The sequence below is a fragment of the Mirounga angustirostris genome, unplaced genomic scaffold (assembly GCF_029215605.1).
Source record: "Mirounga angustirostris isolate CCGP_5_RB_7025 unplaced genomic scaffold, mMirAng1.0.hap1 SCAF_15, whole genome shotgun sequence".
In the NCBI taxonomy this organism is placed as follows: domain Eukaryota; kingdom Metazoa; phylum Chordata; class Mammalia; order Carnivora; family Phocidae; genus Mirounga; species Mirounga angustirostris.
The window spans coordinates 59,146,287-59,169,814 of NW_026991723.1; the positions used below are offsets into that span (position 1 = coordinate 59,146,287).

Sequence of the window (23,528 nt, forward strand, 5' to 3'; positions counted from 1 at the left end):
CTCTTATCCCAAAGAGGAAGTAAAATTATGATTGTTAGTAAAAATAGTAAACCATTTTTTGAGGGTCTACTCTGTTTAGATGTTGTACTAGGCTCTCCACATATGTTACATGTATTGCAAGGCAGGCTCTATTTCTATTTTACAGATGATGGAACTGAGGCTCCGAGAGGTATAATAACCTACTCAAGGTCATATAGTTATTTAGTGATTTCACAACTCAAACCACGGTCTCCCTAATTCCAAAGCCTAGATTGTACTGACACTGAATGGAGATCATAGGCAGACAGACCTTAGGGGGCAGGTGGGAGAAGCTAGCCATCCCAGTTGTTCTGTTCCTGGGAAAGGAGGACTTAGGGCAGAAAGTGAAAGACCACTGATTGGGGTTGTTGTGAAGAGAATTCATACATGGCAAAGATGAGTTTAAAATTACATTCCTTATGAATATCTTCCACTGAAGTCTTCTGAGCTCCCGTTCCAGGTCCAGGCTAGGCCCCTTCGGCCTTTTGGTTCTCACTGATTCGGATTTGGTTCTCAGAACCTATTTTTGGCCCCTCATGCATGGGTCCGAATACTTGGATAATTTCTCTCCTGAAGCAAAATAAATCTTGTATAGAGACTATCTCACTTTTTAAAACTGTGCTTTGTCAGTACCCTCAGCATCGTGAGGACTCCTTGGATTGGTGCTAAACCCTAATGTAGCTTGAGGTGCGCTGCATTACAAGTCTGAGCCACTCTTTTGCCAGCCTGTTGTAGAGCCACTGATGTTAGTGCCTAGTGACTGTTCCTTGATGAAGATGCCATGCAGATCCCACTGTAGGCAATGGGAAGGAGGACAGAGTGCCTTGGCTACATAATTTTAACAATCAGGTGGTGATGGGATGTGAAGGGCTAGGCAAGAGCTCCTCTTCGTGAACTGCTTATTGTCACCTGCTGACATCTTTAAAACTTACGGAGAATGTTTATTCTCACTTAAGAATTTGATGAACTCATGTTGTTTTTACACATTGGTATTGATTTTACAAAGTAATTATGCTAACTTTAAGATTGGAAAACAATGAATATATTTGTAATTTTTTGTTAATAAAGTTTATAATATTTTTTTGTAGCTTATTCACCTCGATGAAGATTGTGTAACAGAACTTTCTGTACATCATAGAAATAACAGGCAAACAATGGAGGATTTAATTTCATCGGTAAGAAATACAATGTGAATTTGAGACTAATATCTCTTGTTTTATTTTTCTTTATGGATACAATAAATGTACTGGTAAAGTACATTAAAAATAGTATAGCATTTGTCAGACCTAGGATTTTATCATGGGTGTAAATATTATAATTATGTATGATTTTCACTCAATTTTTTTCTCATGTCTGCTGGATATCCTCTTAAAAATGACATTGATTAAAGAAAATTATAGTGGGGAAAAAATGAAGAAACAGAAGAAACTAGTCCACAGAGAATTGATAGAGTTCTGATTTTACTCCTTGAAATTCTCTAACATAGAACTATGATTCTGTTTGTAGGAATAGGTAAACACAAAGCACTTTTCTTCTTACCTAAAAGCAATCCTGTGGCATCACATCACCCGTAAGCTTATGAAACAAATACAGATATCATTATCATGATTTCTGTGTTGGATCATTTTAGCTCTTTCAGATGCTTAATCTCTAGATTTTTTTGTAGGGATGGAGGCACTCACAGCTGACCCTGAGTATAATCTAACCTGATAGGGATTACGCCTAACTTTGCTCCTGATTCAGTACTGTGTCTTTCATCATCTATGATTTGTGTTTTTTTCTCTTTTCTAATTTGCAAGGTAAAGGCCTTAAGCAAAATTTTTTTACTAAACAAAGCTTTGCTAAGCCACAATTCTTTTCAGTGAGGAGGTATTAAGGATTTTTTTGAATGACATAATAACCAAGGTTCTAGAATGTGTCTGGAAAACAGAATGATAATTTAGTTTTTCATGGATAATGCCTTTATTTTATTTTATTTTTTTAAAGATTTTATTTATTTGAGAGAGAGAGAGAGCATGAGTGGGGGGGGAGGGGCAGAGGGAGAAAGAGAAGTAGACTCCCCACTGAGCAAGGAGCCCAATGCAGGGCTCCATTCCAGGACCCTGAGATCATAACCCAAGCCAAACGCAGATGCTTAACTGACTAAGCCACCCAGATGCCCCGGATAATGCCTTTAAAGAAATGGCAAGAATTGGGAATTGTTGCAAGGTCTTTTATAATGAAAATCTGAAGTTTCCATTGAAGTAACTTAAAAAAAAAAAAGAATGACTTTTTCTTTAGGACGATCTTTAATAGACGACTATATTTCAGATACATAAGATTTCTTTTAAAATTTTTACAAGTTTTCAAACACCTACAAAAGTAGAATAGTTTAGGGCGCCTCGGTGGCTCAGTTAGTTAAGCAACTGCCTTCGGCTCAGGTCATAAATAAAATCTTAAAAAAAAAAAGAAAGAAAGAATTATCCAGGCCAGAGATGAGTAGTGTTGAGGTTGAGAAATCTTGGTTTAGGAAGTCCCAGAGAATTCACGTTGGTCCTAGGTACTCTCCAGTTTATTTATTATTTTTAAATTAAATTAATTAAGATTTTATTTATTTTTTGACAGAGACAGCGAGAGGGGGAACACAAGCAGAGGGAGAGGGGAAGGGAGAAGCAGGCTTCCCGCAGAGCAGGGAGCCCGATGCGGGGCTCAATCCCAGGACCCTGGGATCATGACCTGAGCCGAAGGCAGACGCTTAACAACTGAGCCACCCAGGCGCCCCTATTATTTTTTTTTAAATTAATATATAATCTATTATTTGTAAATTAGTTTGTTATGGTAAAATAGCTAGCGTGATTTCTTTTTTTTATTAACATAATGTATTATTTGTAAATTACTTTGTTTATGGTAAAATAGCTAGTGTGATTTCTTTTTTTAATTAACACATAATGTATTATTTGTAAATTACTTTGTTTATGATAAAATAGCTAGTGTGATTTTTATTAACATATAATGTATTATTTGTAAATTACTTGGTACTTTCCAGTTTAAATAGCCTCAGGGGACCCAGATTTGAGGTCATCTATGGTCTGTCACTTTTTCTGGCACTTTGGGAGCTTTGCCTTTATTTTGGGGGCTGGTTAGACTGGACAGGGAGAAATCAGTTTAGTGAGATCTATGCTGGTATGGTGCTGCTGATCTTTGTGCAGAGAGAGAAGCAATATTATTCTCAAATGTTTGACTCCTAGAACTCCCACTTTTATATCATATACATGACCACTCTTTTTTTTTTTTTTTAAGATCTTATTTATTTATCTGAGACAGACAAAGAGAGCTAGAACAAGTGGGGTTAGGGGCAGAGGGAGAGGGAGAAGCAGACTCCCACTGAGTGCGGAGGCTGACTCAGAGCCAGACCCAGGGCTAGATCCCAGGACCCTGAGATCATGACCTGAGCCAAAGTCAGACACTTAACCGACTGAGCCACCCACGCGACCCTAAACATGAACTGTCTAAACTGCTTTCTATATGCAGAAGTTAGAGTTTCATATGTGTTATGATTTCAAGATATCTCACCGTAGCCCTCTTGAGACTCCCAGTAGTGGTGCTAGAGCTTCCTTCCACCTGATTGCTTTCCTTACTTTCCTCCTATTTTTCCAGCTGTGAGTGGCTGTGAATTGTGGGAGCAGCCAGTCCTCTGGTAGGAGGACTTCACTGAGGGTTACATGTGCATATGAGAACCTATTCGGATCAGTCCCTTCCTCCACCCCTGCAGTACAAATCCCCCTGTATTCTGGTGGCAGAAGTTTAAAGATTGAGGGCCTCACGTGCTCGCTTCGGCAGCACATATACTAAAGATTGAGGGCCTCACAACCAAGGTCAGGGGAAGGATAGTGAGCCATTCCTCAATTTCTTAAACGCTCTGTACCAGTAACTGCCTGCCCTCAGCCCAGGTGCCTGGGCAGTTCTTTAACATGTAGCCTGCGTGAGCAATAACTGGGGATTAAATTTTTTTTAGAAATGGAGTCTTCTTTATGATAGGTAAACCTATTGCTTTACTTTCAGACATTTGACTTTCAAAACAGGGAGCTGCTTAAAAGATGAGGGGGCGCCTGGGTGGCTCAGTCGGTTGAGCGACTGCCTTCGGCTCAGGTCATGATCCCAGGGTCCTGGGATCGAGTCCCATGTCGGGCTCCCTGCTCTGCGGGGAGCCTGCTTCTCCCTCTCCCACACCCCCTGCTTGTGTTCCCTCTCTCGCTGTGTCTCTCTCTGTCAAATAAATAAATAAAATCTTTAAAAAAAAAAAAAAAAGATGAGGGAGACATGGGTTGTGTTAGACTTGGGATTGACGTCACCTGAAAGCGTAACTAATGTGCCGATTCATCTGTTATTGAACACACAACTCCCCCATGTATCTAATTGTAATAAGTAGTGTGAAGTGGCTATGGCAAAAAAGTTATTAAAAGGATGTCTTTTTGTTTAGGGATGAAGAGGGCTTAGAGTTTATAAAACTCCTATGCAGGTTTAGAGGACTCCATCTAAAACTGTCCAGGTATTGCTTACATTGCCTGGATTGTGCCATACTGTTGTTGATAAACAAGTGGCAACTTGTTTCAGAGCCATTGTTTGTAATCAATTTATGGCATCTCTTTCAAAAAGGTAGGACTGTCATAATGGAGAGTGATTGTGACTGCTTAGTTTTTACCCAGTTCCCAAGTACCTTCTTTTTTTTTTATTTTTTTAAATTTTTTATTCTTATGTTAATCCCCATACATTACATCATTAGTTTTAGATGTAGTGTTCCATGATTCATTGTTTGTGCATAACACCCAGTGCTCCATGCAGAATGTGCCCTCCTCAATACCCACCACCAGGCTAACCCATCCTCCCACCCCCCTCCCCTCTAGAACCCTGTTTGTTTTTCAGAGTCCATCCCCAAGTACCTTCTTTATGAAACTTTTTCTGCCCTTCCTTCCAACCCATCCTGTCTGGTTTAAAGGCAACATTCTGTAATAATTTATCACAGTATTTTATACTTCTTCCACTAGATTGATAGGTCCATTATATAGATTTCAAAGCATACATGATGATTGTGGCCATCTAAAATATTAACAGATAAAATTTATTAATAAAAACGGTTTTTATTTACACGTTTTTGGTTGTAGGCCTCTTTGGATTATGTGCCTTGTGAGGAGATACATGCATTAAATATTATTGAATATTATTAAAATTTAACACTCTTGTAGGATAGAGAGTCACCTAGTCTTATGAGTCCATTATTTAGAAACTTGCAGTTATACATAGTGGATTGAACAGGTATGTTTACATCCAACCCTTCCCTAAAACCTCACTAAAATAATAAAGGGATAAAAAGATAAAAAAATTCACAAGGATGTTGAGGATATAAGAGGAGACAAAAGTAATGTCAATAAGATTTGAGGAATTATAAAATAGGTAAGTGGCATCTGACATAGCACTTCAGAGAAAGCTGAAAGCTAAATGCCTGCAGTAGGAAAAGAAAATAAGCAAATTGATTAGAGCCCTAGGCTCCAGAAAGGCTTAGGAATCAGAGGTACTAGGAGCCTCTGAAGTTAGGGAAGTAAGTAGGGTGGAAAACAGGAAGATTGGTTGAAAGTCTGTACTAGAAGCAGTTGGACCCCAGGTTCCTTTCTCTACCTTGTGCTGTATGATAGCCACCTCTTCCTTACCCCAGCAGGAGATGGGAGACACTGAACAAGGGGAACTCGTGTACCGTACGCAGCTCTGGTAGGGGTGATGAGCCATTCTGAAATGGATGAATGGCCACATGCAGTCTTCATATTAAGTAGTGAACCACTATCTCTAACCACATTCCCTATTCAACTCTGAGAATGCTGGAACTAGGATTTTATCCTGTTTGCAGTGGGGGTGGGGAAAATATTGGAAGATTCAATTCTAGGGAAAAGCCAAGAGAAAGGACCTACTATACCAATGGTTGGGAGTTCAGCTTCCTGTCTGTTCACCATAGAGAAGCCCCCAAGGTGATGAGCAGTCTCAAATTATACACAGAGCCTTTAATTAACTGTGCTTTATAATTCCCCATCTTTAGGGACAGGCAGCCAAAGCTTATCAGACATTTGAGGAAAGCCTCTAACATGAAAATCAGAGATCAAAACAAATGGTGGGGGTGGTGAGGTGGGGGAGAAGGAAGAAAAGTAAAGATACTGAGGAATAAAAGATAATGCAGGGAGTGGAAGAAAATGGCTAGAAGTGATAATTAATATTCCCAGAGATAAGAGAAGCTATTTCTTTTTTGAAATAGGAATAAGATGACTAAAAAGGAACATTTCAAGAGATAGCTCTTGAAAATTTAAGATATGACCACAGAAATAAAGAGGTTAGTAGAAATGATTGAAAGTACAATTAAAAGAAAATCTCTCAAAAGTCGAATCTAAGGACAAAGAGATGCACAAATAGAAGAGAATGGGTAAGAAAGGTCCAACATACAAATAATAGTAGTTGCAGGAAGATAAAGCAGAAGAAAGAAGGGAAGAAAGCATCAAAGAAATAATACAAGAAGAAATATTCCAGAACTGATGGTTTCTAAGTTAGTAGAACTGAGTTTTTAAGAATGAAGGGGCTTAGCCAGGGTTTGGAAATAAGGATGAAAATAGATCTACACAAGGTGAAATTTCAGAAAACCGGGGGAGAGAGAATATCCAAAAAGTTTCCAGGGACAAAAAAAAAGCCCCCAAAAGATCATAAAGGTTTGGAGTCAGAAAGACTCTGGATTTTTCAGTAGCCATACTAGAAGTGAGAAGACCATGGAACAATTTTTTCAAAACTGTGAAAATTATTGTCATCCTAGAATTCTGTACTCGGCCCAACCAGAATCAAGTGTGAGGTGGGAATGCAGTCATTTATCAGACATGCAGGATCTCACAAAATTTACCTCCCATTCATCCACCCTCAGGAAGTTATTGGAGGATATATTCCACCCAAACAAGAAAGTAACCAAGAAAGAGGAATATTTAGGATCTGGGAAACTGGGGATACATTGTAGAATAGAGGTGAAGAGAATCCCTAGACCAGTAGTTGAATTGTAGGTTGAGAAAGAAGCCAGTCCAGAGTGGAGCATGGAATGCAGACATCAGGTGGAATGTCTCCAAAAGGGCAATGGAGGAGGGAACAGATTAGCTGGTGTGTGTGGACATGCTGAGGGGAGGTGAAGAATGCTGGGGAGTGTGGAGTTGAATTAGTAAGACGAGCAACTGCCTCTTTTTTATTTTTAACTTCAGGAAAAACCAAGATACAAAAGAAGGAAATGCAAGGGTAGTACCCCGCGTGGTTTAGCTGCAGTTCCATACTGGTTGTTAAGATATTAGAATATTTATGGGGCGCCTGGGTGGCTCAGTTGGTTAAACTACTGCCTTCGGCTCAGGTCATGATCCTGGAGTCCTGGGATCGAGTCCCGTGTTGGCTCCCTGCTCAGCAGGGAGTCTGCTTCTCCCTCTGACCCTCCCCCCTCTCATGCTCTCTCTATCTCATTCTCTCTCTCAAATAAATAAAATCTTAAAAAAAAGATATTAGAATATTTATCTACTCATTAGTAAAGAACTCCTACTCTGAGTGCCCTCCCTGTTGTCCATTACCTCCCTTAGGTCCCCTGGGCACCTTCCTCCAGTCTCCCCTGGTGATTAAAAGTCGAATAATTTTCATGGTAGGGATGCCCCAGGACCCTACTCACCTCTCAGCCTCTGTTCTAATTGCATAGAATCAGGGTACAAATGAAATATTTTGAATATTACCCCTATTCAGTTGTGAATACTAATTTACATAATCATAATAGTGTAAATATTGATTTAACTAAAAATTGTGATAAAAGTATAGTAGGAGGATGCAAGGAGGAAGAATGTATGGGGCAGGAAGGAGTTGTAGTAGAGCTAAATCCTTATTTTCCATACTAGGAAATTCATAGACAATATCTGAAGCTGAAAAAAAAATTTAAAGCTGTATAAGCAACGGAGAAACAAAGAAGAAATAGCTAAAAGTATTTAAAAGTGGTTCCCTCTGAGGAGTAGAAACTATGTGTGTGAGAGAAAGAGAGAGAGAGTTGGTATAGGGGATTGCTTTTTTTTTTTCCTGAATGGAAAAAAATTAATGTAAAATAAAACGTTATTTCTAAAAACAACTTTAGTCTTCTAAACAACTTGATTTTCTTTTTTCCAGTGGCAGTATGATCACCTCACCGCTACCTATCTTCTGCTTCTAGCCAAGAAGGCTCGGGGAAAACCAGTTCGTTTAAGACTTACTTCTTTTTCCTGTGGACTAGCCAATACCACCCCATTCACAAACATCAAGGTAAATGTTAGAACGGTTTTTGTTTTGTTTTTTTTAAGATTTTATTTACTTATTTGATAGAGACAGAGCACAAGCAGGGGGAGCTGCAGGCAGAGGGAGAGAAATGTTAGGACTTTTTGTGTGAACACCTACTGCTCTTTTTTTTTTTTTTTTTAAAGGGGGTGCAGAGGGAGAGGGAGAATCTTTTTTTAAATTTATTTATTGTATATGTAGAGAGAGAGTGAGAGAGAGCTCATGGGGGGAGGGGCAGAGGGAGAGAATCCCTAAGCAGACTCCCCGATGAGCATGGAGCCCAACACAGGGATCCATCTCACAACCCTTAAGATCATGACCTGAGCTGAAACCAAGAGTCATACGCTAAATGGACTGAGCCACGCAGGCGCCCCAAACACCTACGGCTCTTGCCTTGTGCCTGCTGCATTCATGGGTGGATACACCACTGGTATCAAGGAGCCAGAGGCAAGACATTTTATGATTTAAATATTTTGGGGGGGGGAATAAAATTTAAATAAATAAATAAAAAATATATTTTTGGTGAGGAAAATGGGAAATTCTGAACTTGAACTCTAAAAATTTGAATGTAAACATAGCATTGAAATAATCCTCTCCTCCCCTCTGTTTTTCACAAAAGCAATTTGATTGTTGCAGAAAAATTTTAAGCCACAGATAAGCCAAAGGAAAATAGAACTTATCTATGAACCTACTGCTTATAGGTTTTTTTTTTTTACTGTGTCTTTCCAGTCTTTTTTATAGTATGCTTATTTATATAATTTATGTATATTCAAGTACTTTTAAAAGATACCGTATTATTGGGTTGTAGATAAAAATTTTAAATATTGTTGGGACTAAGATTTCTGAAAGAGGATATATTCTACTTCATATGACATGAAATATTTTATTTTTTAAAATATTTTATTTATTTATTTGACACAGAGAGAGAGAGAGTACAAGCGGGGGGAGCAACAAGCAGAGGGAGAGGGAGAAGCAGGCTTCCCTCAGAGCAGGGAGCCCGATGCAGGGCTCGATCCCAAGACCTGGGATCATGACCTGAGCCGGAGGCAGACGTTTAACCGACTGAGCCACCCAGGCGCCCCAACATGAAATATTTTAATGAATATTTTGATACTCATTTATGTTGATTGTTTAGGTTTGTTTTGAGCTTATGTAACTCAAATTCCTTGTATGAGTTTGTTGTGACCATGTAATTTTTTTCTATTTTTATCTTCTTTGTCTCATTTTTCTTTGTCATGAGCATTTAGAATGGTAGAGAAGCTTTACATTTAGGGAAGCACCATGTCATTCCTAAGAGTTCACATTAGTCTCTGTCTTCTGTCTGATTCTTTGTTATCAAAATTCTGCCTTCTGAATCCTTTGCTGGCTGGGTGTGGAACTTTGTAATACAATAAGCCTTCCCTTTGATTAATTTAGGTTGCTATTTAAGTTATTCTAGCACTAGGAAATTGTATTTTTATTATTCTCAGAGAGAGGTAGTTAGCTCTCTTTACAGAATCCAGTATAGCCCAAATGACTATGTAGGTGAAGTGATTTTATTTCTTTAGGTTTCAAACCTCTGTTAAAAAAAGCCATCTTGGGGCACCTGGGTGGCTCAGTTGGTTAAGCAGCTGCCTTCAGCGTGGGTCATGATCCCAGGGTCCTGGGATCGAGCCCTGCATCGGGCTCCCTGCTTGGCGGGAAGCCTGCTTCTACCTCTCCCACTCCCCCTGCTTGTGTTCCTTCTCTAGCTCCCTCTCTCTCTCTGTCAGTTAAATAAATAAATAGGGCGCCTGGGTGGCTCAGATGGTTAAGCGTCTGCCTTCGGCTCAGGTCATGGTCTCAGGGTCCTGGGATCGAGTCCCGCATCGGGCTCCCTGCTCCTTGGGAGCCTGCTTCTCCCTCTGCCTCTCTCTCTCTCTCTCTCTATCTCTCATGAATAAATAAATAAAATCTTAAAAAAATAAATAAATAAAAGATAAAATCTTAAAAAAAAAAAAGCCATCTTTTTCATGATCTTGTATTGAATCTCCCTCTGACCCCCCTGAATTCCTTTACTGCTTCATTTAGATCTCTTTTTGGCACTTGTCAGTCATGTGCTGCAGATATAGGGGATTTTATGTTCTTCCCAGACCGTGCCAGTCCCTTCTTCCCTCCCTAGTTGATCTCTTAATCAAACTAAGCACTAAAAGTATCAGTAGCTGTTATGGAAAGGAATCTCGAAGTGAGATAATGTCATTCCTGAGTTGGTTTTCTAGCCTGTTCTTGGAGAGTTTTATTGGATTGGTGAATACCCCATACCCAGACAGATCTATTACCCATGGACTTCATGAATTGTCCTGTCACTCATCCTGCCCACATTGCCAGACCCTTTAAACTGAAGTGAATACCTTTAGGTCCAGGAGGACACAAAATCATGAACTCTTTTTCTGATCAAGGTAGTTTCAGAAAGGAATTAGATAAGTCTGTATTTATAATAAACTTTAATCTTAAATTATATATAAATTATGCACATTAAATTATAATAAACTTTATTAATAAACTTTGGCTAAATTTTTACATTTATGATACCTTAGTTAACAGGCCTGAGACATTTTCCTAAGCCATTGAATTTTCTTACATCTGGATTGGCCTGATCTCAATTTATCTGCTTATAACATTTATGAAGTATTCAAATGGAAAAGATCTGGGAAGATACTCACTCTTCTCTCTCTCTCTCTTTTTTTTTTTTTTTAAGATTTTATTTAGGGCGCCTGGGTGGCTCAGTCGTTAAGCGTCTGCCTTCGGCTCAGGTCATGATCCCAGGGTCCTGGGATCGAGTCCCACATCGGGCTCCCTGCTCAGCAGGAAGCCTGCTTCTCCCTCTCCCACTCTCCCTGCTTGTGTTCCTGTTCTCGCTGTCTCTCTCTGTCATATAAAATAAATAAAATCTTTAAAAAAAAAAAAGATTTTATTTATAAGAGAGAGTGAGAGTGAGAGAGAGAGAAAGCACAAGCAGGGTGAGGGGCAGAGGGAGAGAGAGAAGCAGACCCCCGCTGAGTGGGGAGCCCAGTGCGGGGCTCGATCCCAGGACCCTGGGATCATGACCTGAGCTGAAGGCAGATGCTTAACCCACTGAGCCACCCAGGCACCCCTTACTCTTCTTTTCAACTAATGAGCTTTGACCCTGATCATGTAATTATTTGGGTATTTATGTTATTTAATCAATTTTTATGATAGGTAGACATTTTAATGACAAAAAGTGGAGCAGAAATAAAATTTGGGATTGTTTTCTGATTTTATGCAAATCATTGAAGCTTGAAACAGGGTTCCTTTGTACTCTTCTCCCCCTTGATAGATTCATCCCTTATCTCTGGGGTGTTGTTTATGAGAAGGTAGGTAATCCTGAACTATTAATCAATAGATGGCGTTTTCAGTGAAACAATAATATAGTCTGATCCAAGAATCATAAAAGACTACATCATCAGGTGCCTGGGTTGCTCAGTCATTAAGCGTCTGCCTTCAGCTCAGGTCATGATCCCAGGGCCCTGGGATCAAGCCCTGCATCGGGCTTCCTGCTCTGTGGGAAGCCTGCTTCACCCTCTCCCACTCCCCCTGCTTGTGTTCCCTCTCTCGCTGTCTCTCTGTCAAATAAATAAATAAAATCTTAAAAAAACAAGAAGACTACATCATCAACATATCATTAGCATTTTCAGGCCCATGCTTGCTCTATAACAGTTAAGTTGAGGCAAGACATACATAAAGATAGCACTACACTGGAATAATAGATGATTGGTGCCAACAAGGGACTAGAGGTGTGTTTTAGTGGCTTTAGGAAGGGAGTGATCACCATAGGTGACCCAAACTGGATCTATAGTCAAGTCTAGAAAAAAATGGAAAAGAAGGAACACAGTATTCAGGGCAGGATAAATGAATTAGCAAAATCTCAGGCACCTAAATGTGCTTGATATATTCTGTTGGCAGTCATTAGACTTTGGTTAAGATGGAGAGGTCAAGTAGGGAAAAAGTGAGAGGAAGAGAAGGAGGAAGTGAGCTGGGGGTAGGCGAGATCTAGATTGTAGAGAACCTTGAAATGTCATGTCAGAAGGGTTAGACTTTATGCTATAGATATGGGAGCCATTGATTTTTGAACAAGATAGGATAAGTCACTTGCATGACTGTAATTTTGGAAAATTTATCCAAATTTGTTCAGTTAGGGATGTGTGTGCTGTTACTCCCTTCTGCAGTGCCCATGACAGCCATCATTCATACAACACTGTTCTTTCCCTCACTGAACCTAGATTTAGCTTTAGTATTTTTCTCCACCTAGCACTGCATGTAGGTAGTTCTGGTTCATGATAACTGGAGAACTCTGTCATTTCTGGCTGAGAGGGTAGAAACATTGGTGGCACAGACCATACCATCTGTTTGGATAGTTCAGGTCTGAGAAGATGTGTTCATGAATTAGAGCAACGGCAGTGGGACTGGAAAGTAAATGATGAGAGATGAAGAATTCAAGTAAAATTGTCTGGCCAGCTAAACTCGATGTTGAGGGGAAGGGAAGGAAGGAGAAATAAAAAAAAATCCAATTATACTCCATAGACTTAGGATTTAGGGTGTGTCTAGTATACCCTTAGTTTGTAGAGGGGGAAGAATGAGGGAAGATAACTAACTCTAGTGGTATTGTTAGCACAGGACCCCAAATATCCTGTCCCCAGGAGATGTTTCATAAAGCTAGTTTATTTTTAGGAGAAATTGCTGCATACTCTGTATGTACTTACAACGAAGAAACCTATATTTCAAAGTCATTTCCCTTCTGTTTTCTACTTTGTCAGAGCTTTTTTTTTTTTAAAGATTTTTTTTATTTGAAGGGGGGAGGGGCAGAGGAAAAGGGAGAGAGAGAATCCCAAAGCAGACTCCCGCTGAGCGAGGAGCCCAATGCAGGTCTTGATCCCAGAATCCTGAGATCAGGACCTGAGCCAAAATCAAGAGTCAGATGCTTAACCGACTGAGCCACCCAGGTACCCCATCAGAGCTTTTTATTTGTTATTTGTCTGGTGGTACAGTGATTATCTGATAATAATAAGCTAAATAGTATGGCATATAATGTAAAAATGTTCCAAGACATGTTATTTGAGAGTCAAGAGATTCTCCTATGTAGTAATTTGTATTAGCATTTTTTTGACTTCCTATTTTCTGTCCTGGATGGTGAGCTCCTTCAATATACTATCTCTGCTTTGTTTCTGCTTCCAGGGCCTTGCCCTGTGCCTCAAACATACTCTTTTAAAAATTGAATCATGATGGTGTTGTCTCTAAGTTTTTCTGTTTTTCAATAGTCACAGAATCTGAGTCTAGAAGATATGACGACAAGTGATGAAAACTATGTGGCTGGGTTGATAGACTATGACTGGTGTGGAGACAGTTCATCAACAGGTGTGGCCACTCCTGAAACACCACAGGTTGGTTATTTGTATTACTGTTTTGTTTTTTTTTTAAAGATTTTATTTTATTTATTTGACAGAGGGAGACACAGCGAGAGAGGGAACACAAGCAGCGGGAGTGGGAGAGGGGGAAACAGGCTTCCCGCGGAGCAGGGAGCCCGATGTGGGGCTCGATCCCAGGACCCTGGGATCATGACCTGAGCCGAAGGCAGATGCTTACCGACTGAGCCACTCAGGCGCCCCTATTTGTATTACTATTTAAAGCAGTGTATGTTGTCTTAGTTATAAAAACATCTAGACTCTAATGTGAGTATGTGTAGTAGCTCCATGTAATATGCAGTATTGTGTATGTGCTTGCAAATCTAATGAATTCCTAATTCCATTGAAAACATTAATGAGAGATTGTTGGAATATGAATGAAAGAGAAGCCAGTTATTTCCAAGTTGAAGAAAGCCAAGATTCCATTTTGGAGTACTTTACTCCTCCTCGTTTCGCTTTTCTTGTCCTTTTTTTCTTCCCCTCTTCCCCTTCCCTCCCTTCCCCTCCCCTCTCCCATTCCAAAAATGAGGTACAGCTTACATGTAGTTAATTATTCACCATTTTAGTGTACAATTCTGTGTGTATACATACAGTCATGTAACCACCATCAAAATCAAGAACAGTTCTGTTGCCCCTCCCAAATTCCCTCATGCTTCTTTGCAGGCAACTCCATATTCCCCCCAACTCAGAGAAACAACTGATCTGTCTTCTTCTCCTTTTGATAATCTTTTGTTCTTTACATAAGCCCAGTTTACTATTTTTTTAACACATTGCTGGGCTTAGTTTGCTAAAATTTGTTTAGAATTTTTGCTTCTATGTTCTTAGATGAAATTGGCCTGTAACTTTTTTCTTCTGAAAATTTTAATTTTATTATTACAGAAGTAATACATGGATACATTCATCCTGCAAAACATTCAAACAATATAGAACAATGTAGAATAATGAGTGAAAGGCTTTCTTCTCCTTTTCTTGCATTCCATCCCATTTTGTATTAATCTTATCTGATTTTGGTATTGTGATTATATTAGTCTTCTAAAATGAATTGGGATGTGTTCCTTTTTTATTCCCTGGAATGGTTTTTTAAGAGCTAGGGATTATATTTTCCTTGAATGCAGGTAGGACCATGCAGGTAGTATGAATTTTGTTACCAAACCTATATGAAATTATAAATTATTAAAGGAGACTTTTGCTTCTCTAGAGCCAAGGCCAGGACAGACACATTTTTGTGCCAAACTCCTTTCCAAGGCAGATTTATATTTAATTCACCCTTTCATTTTTAGTTAAAGCCCCTTCTGGCTTTTCTTAAGAGCTTTGGTTCTAGGTCTAGGGCTTCCATGGCTGTTGAAACCCACGCTGTCAGTTTTCCGAGATAGTAGGTAGATGCCCTTAGAGCAGTGGACAGTTTCAGCCTTCATTACATCTCTGGATACATGCTCCTCTTTTTAGTTTGGACTCTGAGGATTTTCCTTACTTTTTGGCAAGCTCAACCATAAATTCAAAAGGATTAATAAATATTTTGTATCCAACATTTCTTTCTTTTTTTTTTAAAGATTTTATTTATTTATTTGACAGAGAGACAGTGAGAGAGGGAACACAAGCAGGGGGAGTGGGAGAGGGAGAAGCAGGCTTCTCGTCAAGCAGGGAGCCCGATGTGGGGCTCGATCCCAAGACCCTGGGATCATGACCTGAGCCGAAGGCAGATGGTTAACGACTGAGCCACCCAGGCGCCCCAGTATCCAACATTTCTTTTAGAGTATTTTAACATGGTTTTTCTGCTCTAATCATTGACTAAGCTTTTATTTTTTGGTACATGTTGAGACAAACCATGGCAATCTAGGCATGGGAAACAATTCTTAGGATTTATTTGTGGCCATTCTCAGTATTGCCTGAGATCTGGGTATGTTTAACATTTAACCTGAAACATGTTGAAATGATCTGTCAATAGAACAGCCTAAAGTGATCTACATGTACTACAGAGAACTGAATATTCCATTTTCAAATTTCCTGATATTGCCAATAATATCCTTTTGAGAGTATTTCATTTTAATAAAAATGGTGCAAGGTAATTTGCAAATGATTAAAGCATGTTGTAGAGAAATTGACTTTTCTTCTTCGTCAGTGTGCTTTATCCAGGAACTTTTTTTTTCCAGTTTGCCAAGCACTGGACAGAATCAAATGGTCTGGAATCTAAATCATTAACTCCAGTATTATGCAGAGCATCTGCCAATAAATTAAAGAACAAAGAGAATGTATATACGCCTAAGTCTGCTGTAAAGGATGATGACTGCTTTGTATTTCCTGAGCCAAAGACTCCAGTTAATAAGAACCAGTATAAGAGAGAAATACTCTCTACACCAAATCATTACACTACACCCTCAAAAGGTATTTGCTATGTGGACTAATCATTGGTAAAATACTTTAAATTCCATTCTTCTTACCATCTAAATAAACATAACAGGTCAGAAATGACTAGCATTGCTCTCAGAAATTTCTGCTTTTTTATCGTGTGTTATTTGCATTGGTTGAAATGAAAGCATATTAGTCAATTTCCAATTTTTCTTAAGTGATATTTTTTCTCTTTTTCACATATATAGAGTTGAATTATAGCATCATAGAATATCAAAGCCAAAAGGCAAATTAGAGCTCATTTCATCCACCTGCCTTTTTCACAGCCCAAAAACCTGAGACTCAGACAAGTGATTTGCCCAAGGTCATATATCCAGGTTTAGACTTTGCTTTCTCCTTTCCCCCCACTTATCATGGTTAAAGCTAAAGGGTCTGCTGAGCCCTTCTTACTCATGTAGATATCCAGTTCTGCTATCTGATCCTGCTCTTGTCCATATCCCAGCAGACAGGTGAGACCTGTGATGTCCTTCTAGATATCTAGATCTATGTCTGGATATTACAACTTTCTCATTGCCCTTGGTTTCCTCGTCAGCTCAGTCAGCACCAATTATGTAAGCTGTTTCCTTTATGACACCTCAGTGTTTTCTTGCTGGCCTCATTTGAGCACATTCTATTTTGTTAACGTGCCTCTTAAAACACAGTGCTTAGGACTGAACCCAGTTTTCTAGTACTGGGTCTCATCCGGATAAGACAGTAAGTGTTGTGAGAGTAGAAATTCTGTCTGCCATGCTCATTGCAACATTGTATAGTATGTAGTAGGGGCCATGTTTATTGTCTGGTATATAGTAGGTGCCCAATGCATTGTGTATGGTAGGGTCATATCTATTGAATGAAAGAATGAATAAATTAGAGCTTGAGGGGTTTTATTTACCATGATATAGTCTATGTCACTTTTTAAAATGACCCCTAAACATTTTTGGCCTTTTTTCCAGCAATTGTGATATATTCTTTTTTTTGTGAGAGAGAGTGTGAGCCCACGTGTGAGTGGGGAGAGGCATAGGGAGGAGAGAGGATCTCAAACAGGCTCCATACTTAGCCTGAGATCATGACCTGGGCTGAAATCAAGAGTCAGAGGCTTAACTTTCTGAGCCACCTAGGAACCCGACCTCCTCTTGTTTTATGTTAAGAGCCTCATGAACCGAAATTCTGAAACATTGCCATGTGAACTGCTGCTAAATCACATCCTGCCATTGTGCTTCCAGTTTACTAGTGGGCCTGATAGCCAGTTTCAGAGCTCTATTTCTTTCTTTTTTTTTAAAGATTTTATTTATTTATTTGACAGAGACAGTAAGAGAGGGAACACAAGCAGGGGTAGTGGGAGAGGGAGAAGCAGGCTCCCCACAGAGCGGGGAGCCCGATGCGGGCTCGATCCCAGGACCCTGGGATCATGACCCGAGCCGAAGGCAGACGCTTAACGACTGAGCCACTCAGGCGCCCCTCAGAGCTCTATTTCTTATACAGATAGTATGAAAAGCTTTGTCAGAATATTTACTGGAAGTTCTATTATTATGTTAATGGCATTCTCTCGTTCATCAACTCAAACAATACTTTCCCCAGAATTGTGAGGCTAGTTTGGTGTGATAAGCATTTGTGGCTGCCTGGGGTTGTTATGAGTAAGATAAGTCTGGATATAGTAGCACCTTAGTAGTAGCTGTTATTGCAGTTTTTCTTAATGGGGTTGTTTCTCTTCTGTTATTTGTTAATATAGCTACAACATCCTATGTGAGTCAGGGAGTTGGGTAGGGAGGTAAGTGGACTTTGGCTCATTGAGGGCTTTATTTTTTTTTTTAAGACTTTGATGCTTATATCCCTTCTGTTACTGTGTGTGTGTGTTTTAACTTTAAAATTTTTTTAAGGATTTATTCATTTATTTTTTAGAGAGTGTGAGTGTGCATGTGTGTGTGTGTGTGTGCGCGCGCGCACGCGCGTGTTGGGGGAAGGGGCAGAGGGAGAGAGAATCCTCAATAGACTCCTTGCCGAGCACTGAGCCTGACATGGGGCTCAATCCCAGGACCCTGAGATCATGACCTGAGCCGAAATCAAGTCGGCTGCCCAGCTGACTGAGCCACCCAGGTGCCCCTGTGTTTTTTAACTTTTTATGTAATTCTGAAGGTTTTGACATATGGATAGTTTGGAATTTATAGTGTTAAAGTGTCATCAGTTTGCGTATCTTGTCCCTGTGAGAAAGATTGTATTGGTCAAAAGGAATTATTGGCTATTTTTTCTTTATTTTTAAAGGTTTTATTTATTTGAGAGAGAGTGAGAGCATGAGCAGGGGGAGGGACAGAGGGAGAAGCAGACTTCCCGTTGAGCAGGGAGCGGGGTGTGGGGCTTGATCCCAGGACCCTGGGATCCTGACCATAGCCCAAGGCAAACACTTAACCGACTGAGCCACCTAGGCGCCCCTGGTTATTTTTCTTTAAACATAAGAGCCACCTATGGAAGCTAGTGGCCGAAGCCTCAATTGATAGCTTCCATTAGTGCTTTGCATTTGACTTTGACTCTGAGTCATTTTTGATATTAGCAGTAATCACTTTACTGAATCTTGTACAATCCAGTTAGTGACAATTTGTCGAAGAGTAACTGTGTATAGTAGTAGATACTCTTTGTGTACAAAGATGAAAACTATTTTCAGAGATACCCATGAGTGATCTTATTTTCTTATTCTTATAGAACCAATGAAAACAGTGCTGAATAGTCATAAACAAAACAACACCTCTAATGTCTTTTTAAAAACTTGATATCTTATACTTATTATAAAGTGTTATTACTTCTAAAGGGCATGTAACTTTTAGATCATGAACAAAAAGTTAACTAATCAGTGGTAGCCAGATTTGTTATTGCGAATTTGTCCGGACTGGATACAAACACCCTAGTAGAATCAAACACAAAATTCTAGAATAGGGAATATAAAAATAACCAAAGCTCACAGCTGTTTAATAACTTTTGTCAAGACTTCACAGGGACTGTTCTCTTTGCCTAACAGGAGTTGACTAGGACTAGGAATTGAATTAACACCTCTCAATACTGTTTCACTTAAAAGCATAAATTGGATCCTTGTATAAATACAGATCGACTTATTTATAGAAAGGAGAATCAGTAGTCATAAAATCTGTATTTATATGATCTTTAAATCTGTCATATAATATTAAGCATGGCCTCAGTTTTTCAGTGAAGGAAAAAGAAGAGCTACACATGCAAAGCAAAATGATTTTGTTTTTATTATAAATCACATGGAAACATTTCTTTAAATAATTAGAGCCTTAACAGCACTGGCCAAGTGATTACAGTATTTCTGAGTCAATGAATAAGTGATGTATGCGTTATTGATAGAAGTTTTGAAACCGTAATATGTCACCTGCATGTGGTTTGTGTTTCTTGTTTTTCTAATAGCCAGAAACCAATGCCTGAAAGAAACCCCAATTAAAATGCCAACAAATTCAGCAGGAACAGAGAAGTTAATGATAGGTGTCATTAGCCCTGAGAGGCGGTAAGTGTTCTGTTTTTTAGATTCTTTGATCTTCAGTATATGTAACCAGATTTCCTTTTTTCATGTATGATAAACCCCATTAAGGTATAAAACCATTGTATAAATTATGTTGGAGACTGTAGAAATGTCTAGCTGAATGACGATGGTCTGTGTCCATTCCTGGAGCTGTTGCTGCTGCCTTCCTCATGGGGTAGAATTCTGAAACTCCTCAGGAGTAGGACTGGCACCTTACCATATGGCAGGCTGGGAAGACAGTGGCCCTGGCCCCAGCCACATAGTACCCTTTCTGAGGCCCATCTCTTCCTATGCTTCTGCCAGTAGAATATAGATATCCACTAACAGATAGCAGTTACTCAAATAGTAAAGATACCAACGGGTGCTTCAGAGAAAACTCATTCCTCTTGTATGGACAGTTCTGCAGCATTGGTGACCCTTCCTTGTCTTTTATAGCTATTTTTTTTAAAGCAGTATCCATTTTGAGGACAGCTGGGGAAATTAGGCCATGAACTAGATATTAGACAGTACTATGGCATTATTATTAATTTTCTTGATGTCATGTTGGTATTTTGGTTATGTAGAAAAGGTCCTTATTCATTGGTTATGTATGCTGAAGTGTTTCAGAGTGTAGTCTCATGATATCTTCAGTCAGGTTACTTTCAGATGGTTCAGCAAAGATGCACATATATTTAATGTATTTACTTATCTATATACACAGAGAAAGCAAATGTGGCAAGATATTAACAACTATTGAATCTAAGAGGATATATGGTTGTTCGCTGTACTATTCACTCAACTTTTCTGTATATTGACTTTAAAAAAAAAACTAGGGGAAAAATAATTTTGCCAAGTGGCAGTTGGCCGAGGGGAGGAGTGATGACTATGTTCCAGTGGGAGATGGCTTTTGTACTCCCTGGGGAGTGAGGTGGTCCAGCCTTGGCATGCTCAAGTGGCCTTTGAGGGCCCCAACTGGCAGGAGGCCCAGCTTTACTCATGGATTTTTTTTTTTTCTTTAAGATGTCGCTCAGTGGAACTGGATCTCAACCAAGCACATGTAGAGGATACTCCAAAGAGAAAAGGAACCAAAGTGTTTGGGAGCCTTGAAAGGGGATTGGATAAGGTTATCACTGTGCTTACTAGGAGCAAAAAGAAGGGCTCTGCCAAAGATGGGCCAAGAAGACTAAAGGTAAGTGGACTGGAATTCTTTAATATGGATTTCTGAAGCTGACTGCTAACTGGACTTTTTTTTTTTTCTAAGAGAAGTACTGAATGAATGAATTGATTATTTTTTATTTTATGCATTTTGATGCAGTGGGCTTTGAGAGTGCAGAGGTAAATTACATATACTTGCTCCTTTCAAGGAGCAAATAACTATAATTAAAATACTCAGAGCGATTAATCACAGAGGCAACATGGAGGTGGGGAAGCATGGGTATAGATGGGGAACTGAGAGCTGCCTTGAGGATGGATACTTGAGCTTAATTGTCATATCTCTGATTGTAGGAGAGTCCCTGACACATGGATACCTTTGTAGGCCCTCAAAAAATATTTCAATGCATGAGAAGTGAATTTGAACTTTGAATGTGGTATATGTGAAGAAAATAGTGAGCAGCAGACTGGGAAGGTAGGCCAAGAGGTCCTCACAGGCCTAAGAGATTTGGACCTTATTTGATAGTCCTGTTACGCTTTAAAAGGCTTAATGTGTCAGTGATGTGGACAATATGGTAAATATTGGTAAAGGAAAGGAAAAAGAAGTTATTAGTGGATATAAAATACTTCTTACTCTTTCGGATTCTCTCAGCATTCCTTCAGACATCTAATGAATGACATGTTTGTTTGGGGGAAGTAAGAGGTAAAAGTATGAATAAGACACAGCCCATGTCATTGAGGATCTCGTAGAGTGGCAGTGAAGACAGGCAGGGATGTTGCTCTGTGCTGTGAGAAAAACATGTCCCAAGAGGTGTGGGGCGCGAAGGAGGGCAGAGAAGATGGCAATGTTCCCTGTGGTTTGGGGAGTGGGTCTATGTTTAGTTTTTGCACTGAGAATCTCATTGAGAGCAAATCTAGGCAGGTTTAGGGAAGGAAAATGATGAGCTGTTGGGCAGAAGTGTGTTTCAGGGGAGAATGTTCGTTTATGTCCTGGTTAAAGTGGAAGAAGATAGGACTTCTCCATTAATATTTGTTGCCTTGTTGAACTTGTATAATGCACTGAGAAGTTTTGCATTGTCCTTTTGTTCTAAGATTTCTCTAGATGGAGACAGTTATGAAATATTTCAAACCCTGACATTGGGATTAAGAAAACCATAGTGTCATTTCTCTGAAAAACATTAGGTAAAATTAAGGAAACATGTCCAATCATATACATTATTGAGAGGCTAAGCAGTATCAAATACTGATGGATAATATGCCAAAAGTGTTCACCTGTGTAAATTGTTATGGAACCCGAATGCATTTTCCAGTAGGAACTGCTGTGTTGGTTGGCTTTCCATGTATTCCCTAATACTTCCAGGATATAGGTTGGAAATGAAAAGACCTGGGTTCTAGCCTCAGCTTCGTACTGTGTAGCTTGGATAAGTCATTTTATCCTTGACTGCCTCAATTTCCTCATTTGTAAAAATGAGATAATTTCTACCCTGGCAACTTCACAGAGCTGGGATGTGTAAACAAAGCTGTCTCTATGAGACGAACATGAAATGCTCTATTATGAACGGTGCTCCAGTGTTGAGTAGCATTGTTTCTATCCATGTTGAGCATTTTAACCCCAATGGAGCAGAACCACAGTCCTAATTAGTACACACCTAACACTGGAAATTTGACTGACTTCGGATCTTTGACTCTTTATGATGCTTTAAGTTTTTGCAGAACTGCAGAGCTTGCTTTAGGAAATTAGTTTCATTTTTTTCTTCCAACCTCTTGTATTAAAAAATTATAAACTTACAGAAAATTTAAAAGGATGGTACCTGGTACAAAGAACACTTTAGGTTGTTAAGAGAGCAAATCATATGTAGTTAAGCCCTCTTTGTAGGAAGCAATCTGTAAAAATCTGAAATTTAAATAGATTAGGATTAATTCTTTATTTTACAAAAGGAATCACTAAAATTGTGATTTAGAAGTGTTCTGCTTATTATCTTGACAAAGCCAATTTAGTTTGGTGAAATAGCCCTGGATGGGAATCCAGCAGACAGAGGGTCCTATAACTTGAAGCTGGGTTCCTAAATTCCAGTCATTTAACTCACCTTCATATTGGCATATCATCTGCACTGTTATTTATCTGGCATTTTCTTTATATTGACTCTTTAAAAAAAGACAAAAAAACAGATTTGGTGTGCCTGGGTGGCTCAGTTGGTTAAGCCTTCGGCTCAGGTCATGATCCCAGGGTCTTGGGATCGAGCCCCGCATCGGGCTCCCTGCTCCGCCGGGAGCCTGCCTCTCCCTCTCCCACTCCACCTGCTTGTGTTCCCTCTCTCGCTGTGTCTCTCTCTGTCAAATAAATAAATAAATAAATAAATAAATAAATAAATAAATAAATAAATAAATAAAAAATAATAAATCAATCAATCAATCAATCAATCTATCTATCTTAAAAAAAAAAAGCAGAGGGAGAGGCAGGCTCCCCGTGGAGCAGGGAGCCCGATGCGGGGCTCGATCCCAAGACCCTGGGATCATGACCCGAGCCGAAGGCAGACGCTTAACGACTGAGCCACCCAGGCACCCCAAGATCGCTAACTTTTTAAAAACTTGAGTTTATTTTTATTTTTTAAATTTTATTTTTTTAAAGTTTTTATTTTTGACAGAGAGTGTGTACAAGTAGGGGGAGTGGCGGCAGAGGGAGAGGGAGAAGCAGGCTTCCC

The 23,528-nt window shown here is 39.4% G+C and overlaps 1 protein-coding gene across 6 annotated transcripts in view; it reads left to right on the top strand.

The window, feature by feature from the left end:
- MELK (maternal embryonic leucine zipper kinase) overlaps positions 1 to 23,528 on the top strand; it is an 87,410-nt gene that overhangs the window by 55,979 nt on the left and 7,903 nt on the right. For all 6 annotated transcript variants that reach the window (XM_045882699.3, XM_064578965.1, XM_064578964.1 and 3 more), the window contains 6 exons: positions 1,107 to 1,193; positions 8,203 to 8,334; positions 13,641 to 13,763; positions 15,935 to 16,166; positions 19,584 to 19,680; positions 20,695 to 20,863. In XM_045882699.3, the coding sequence (XP_045738655.1) occupies positions 1,107 to 1,193; positions 8,203 to 8,334; positions 13,641 to 13,763; positions 15,935 to 16,166; positions 19,584 to 19,680; positions 20,695 to 20,863 (840 nt within the window). The remainder of the gene's footprint in view (positions 1 to 1,106; positions 1,194 to 8,202; positions 8,335 to 13,640; positions 13,764 to 15,934; positions 16,167 to 19,583; positions 19,681 to 20,694; positions 20,864 to 23,528) is intronic.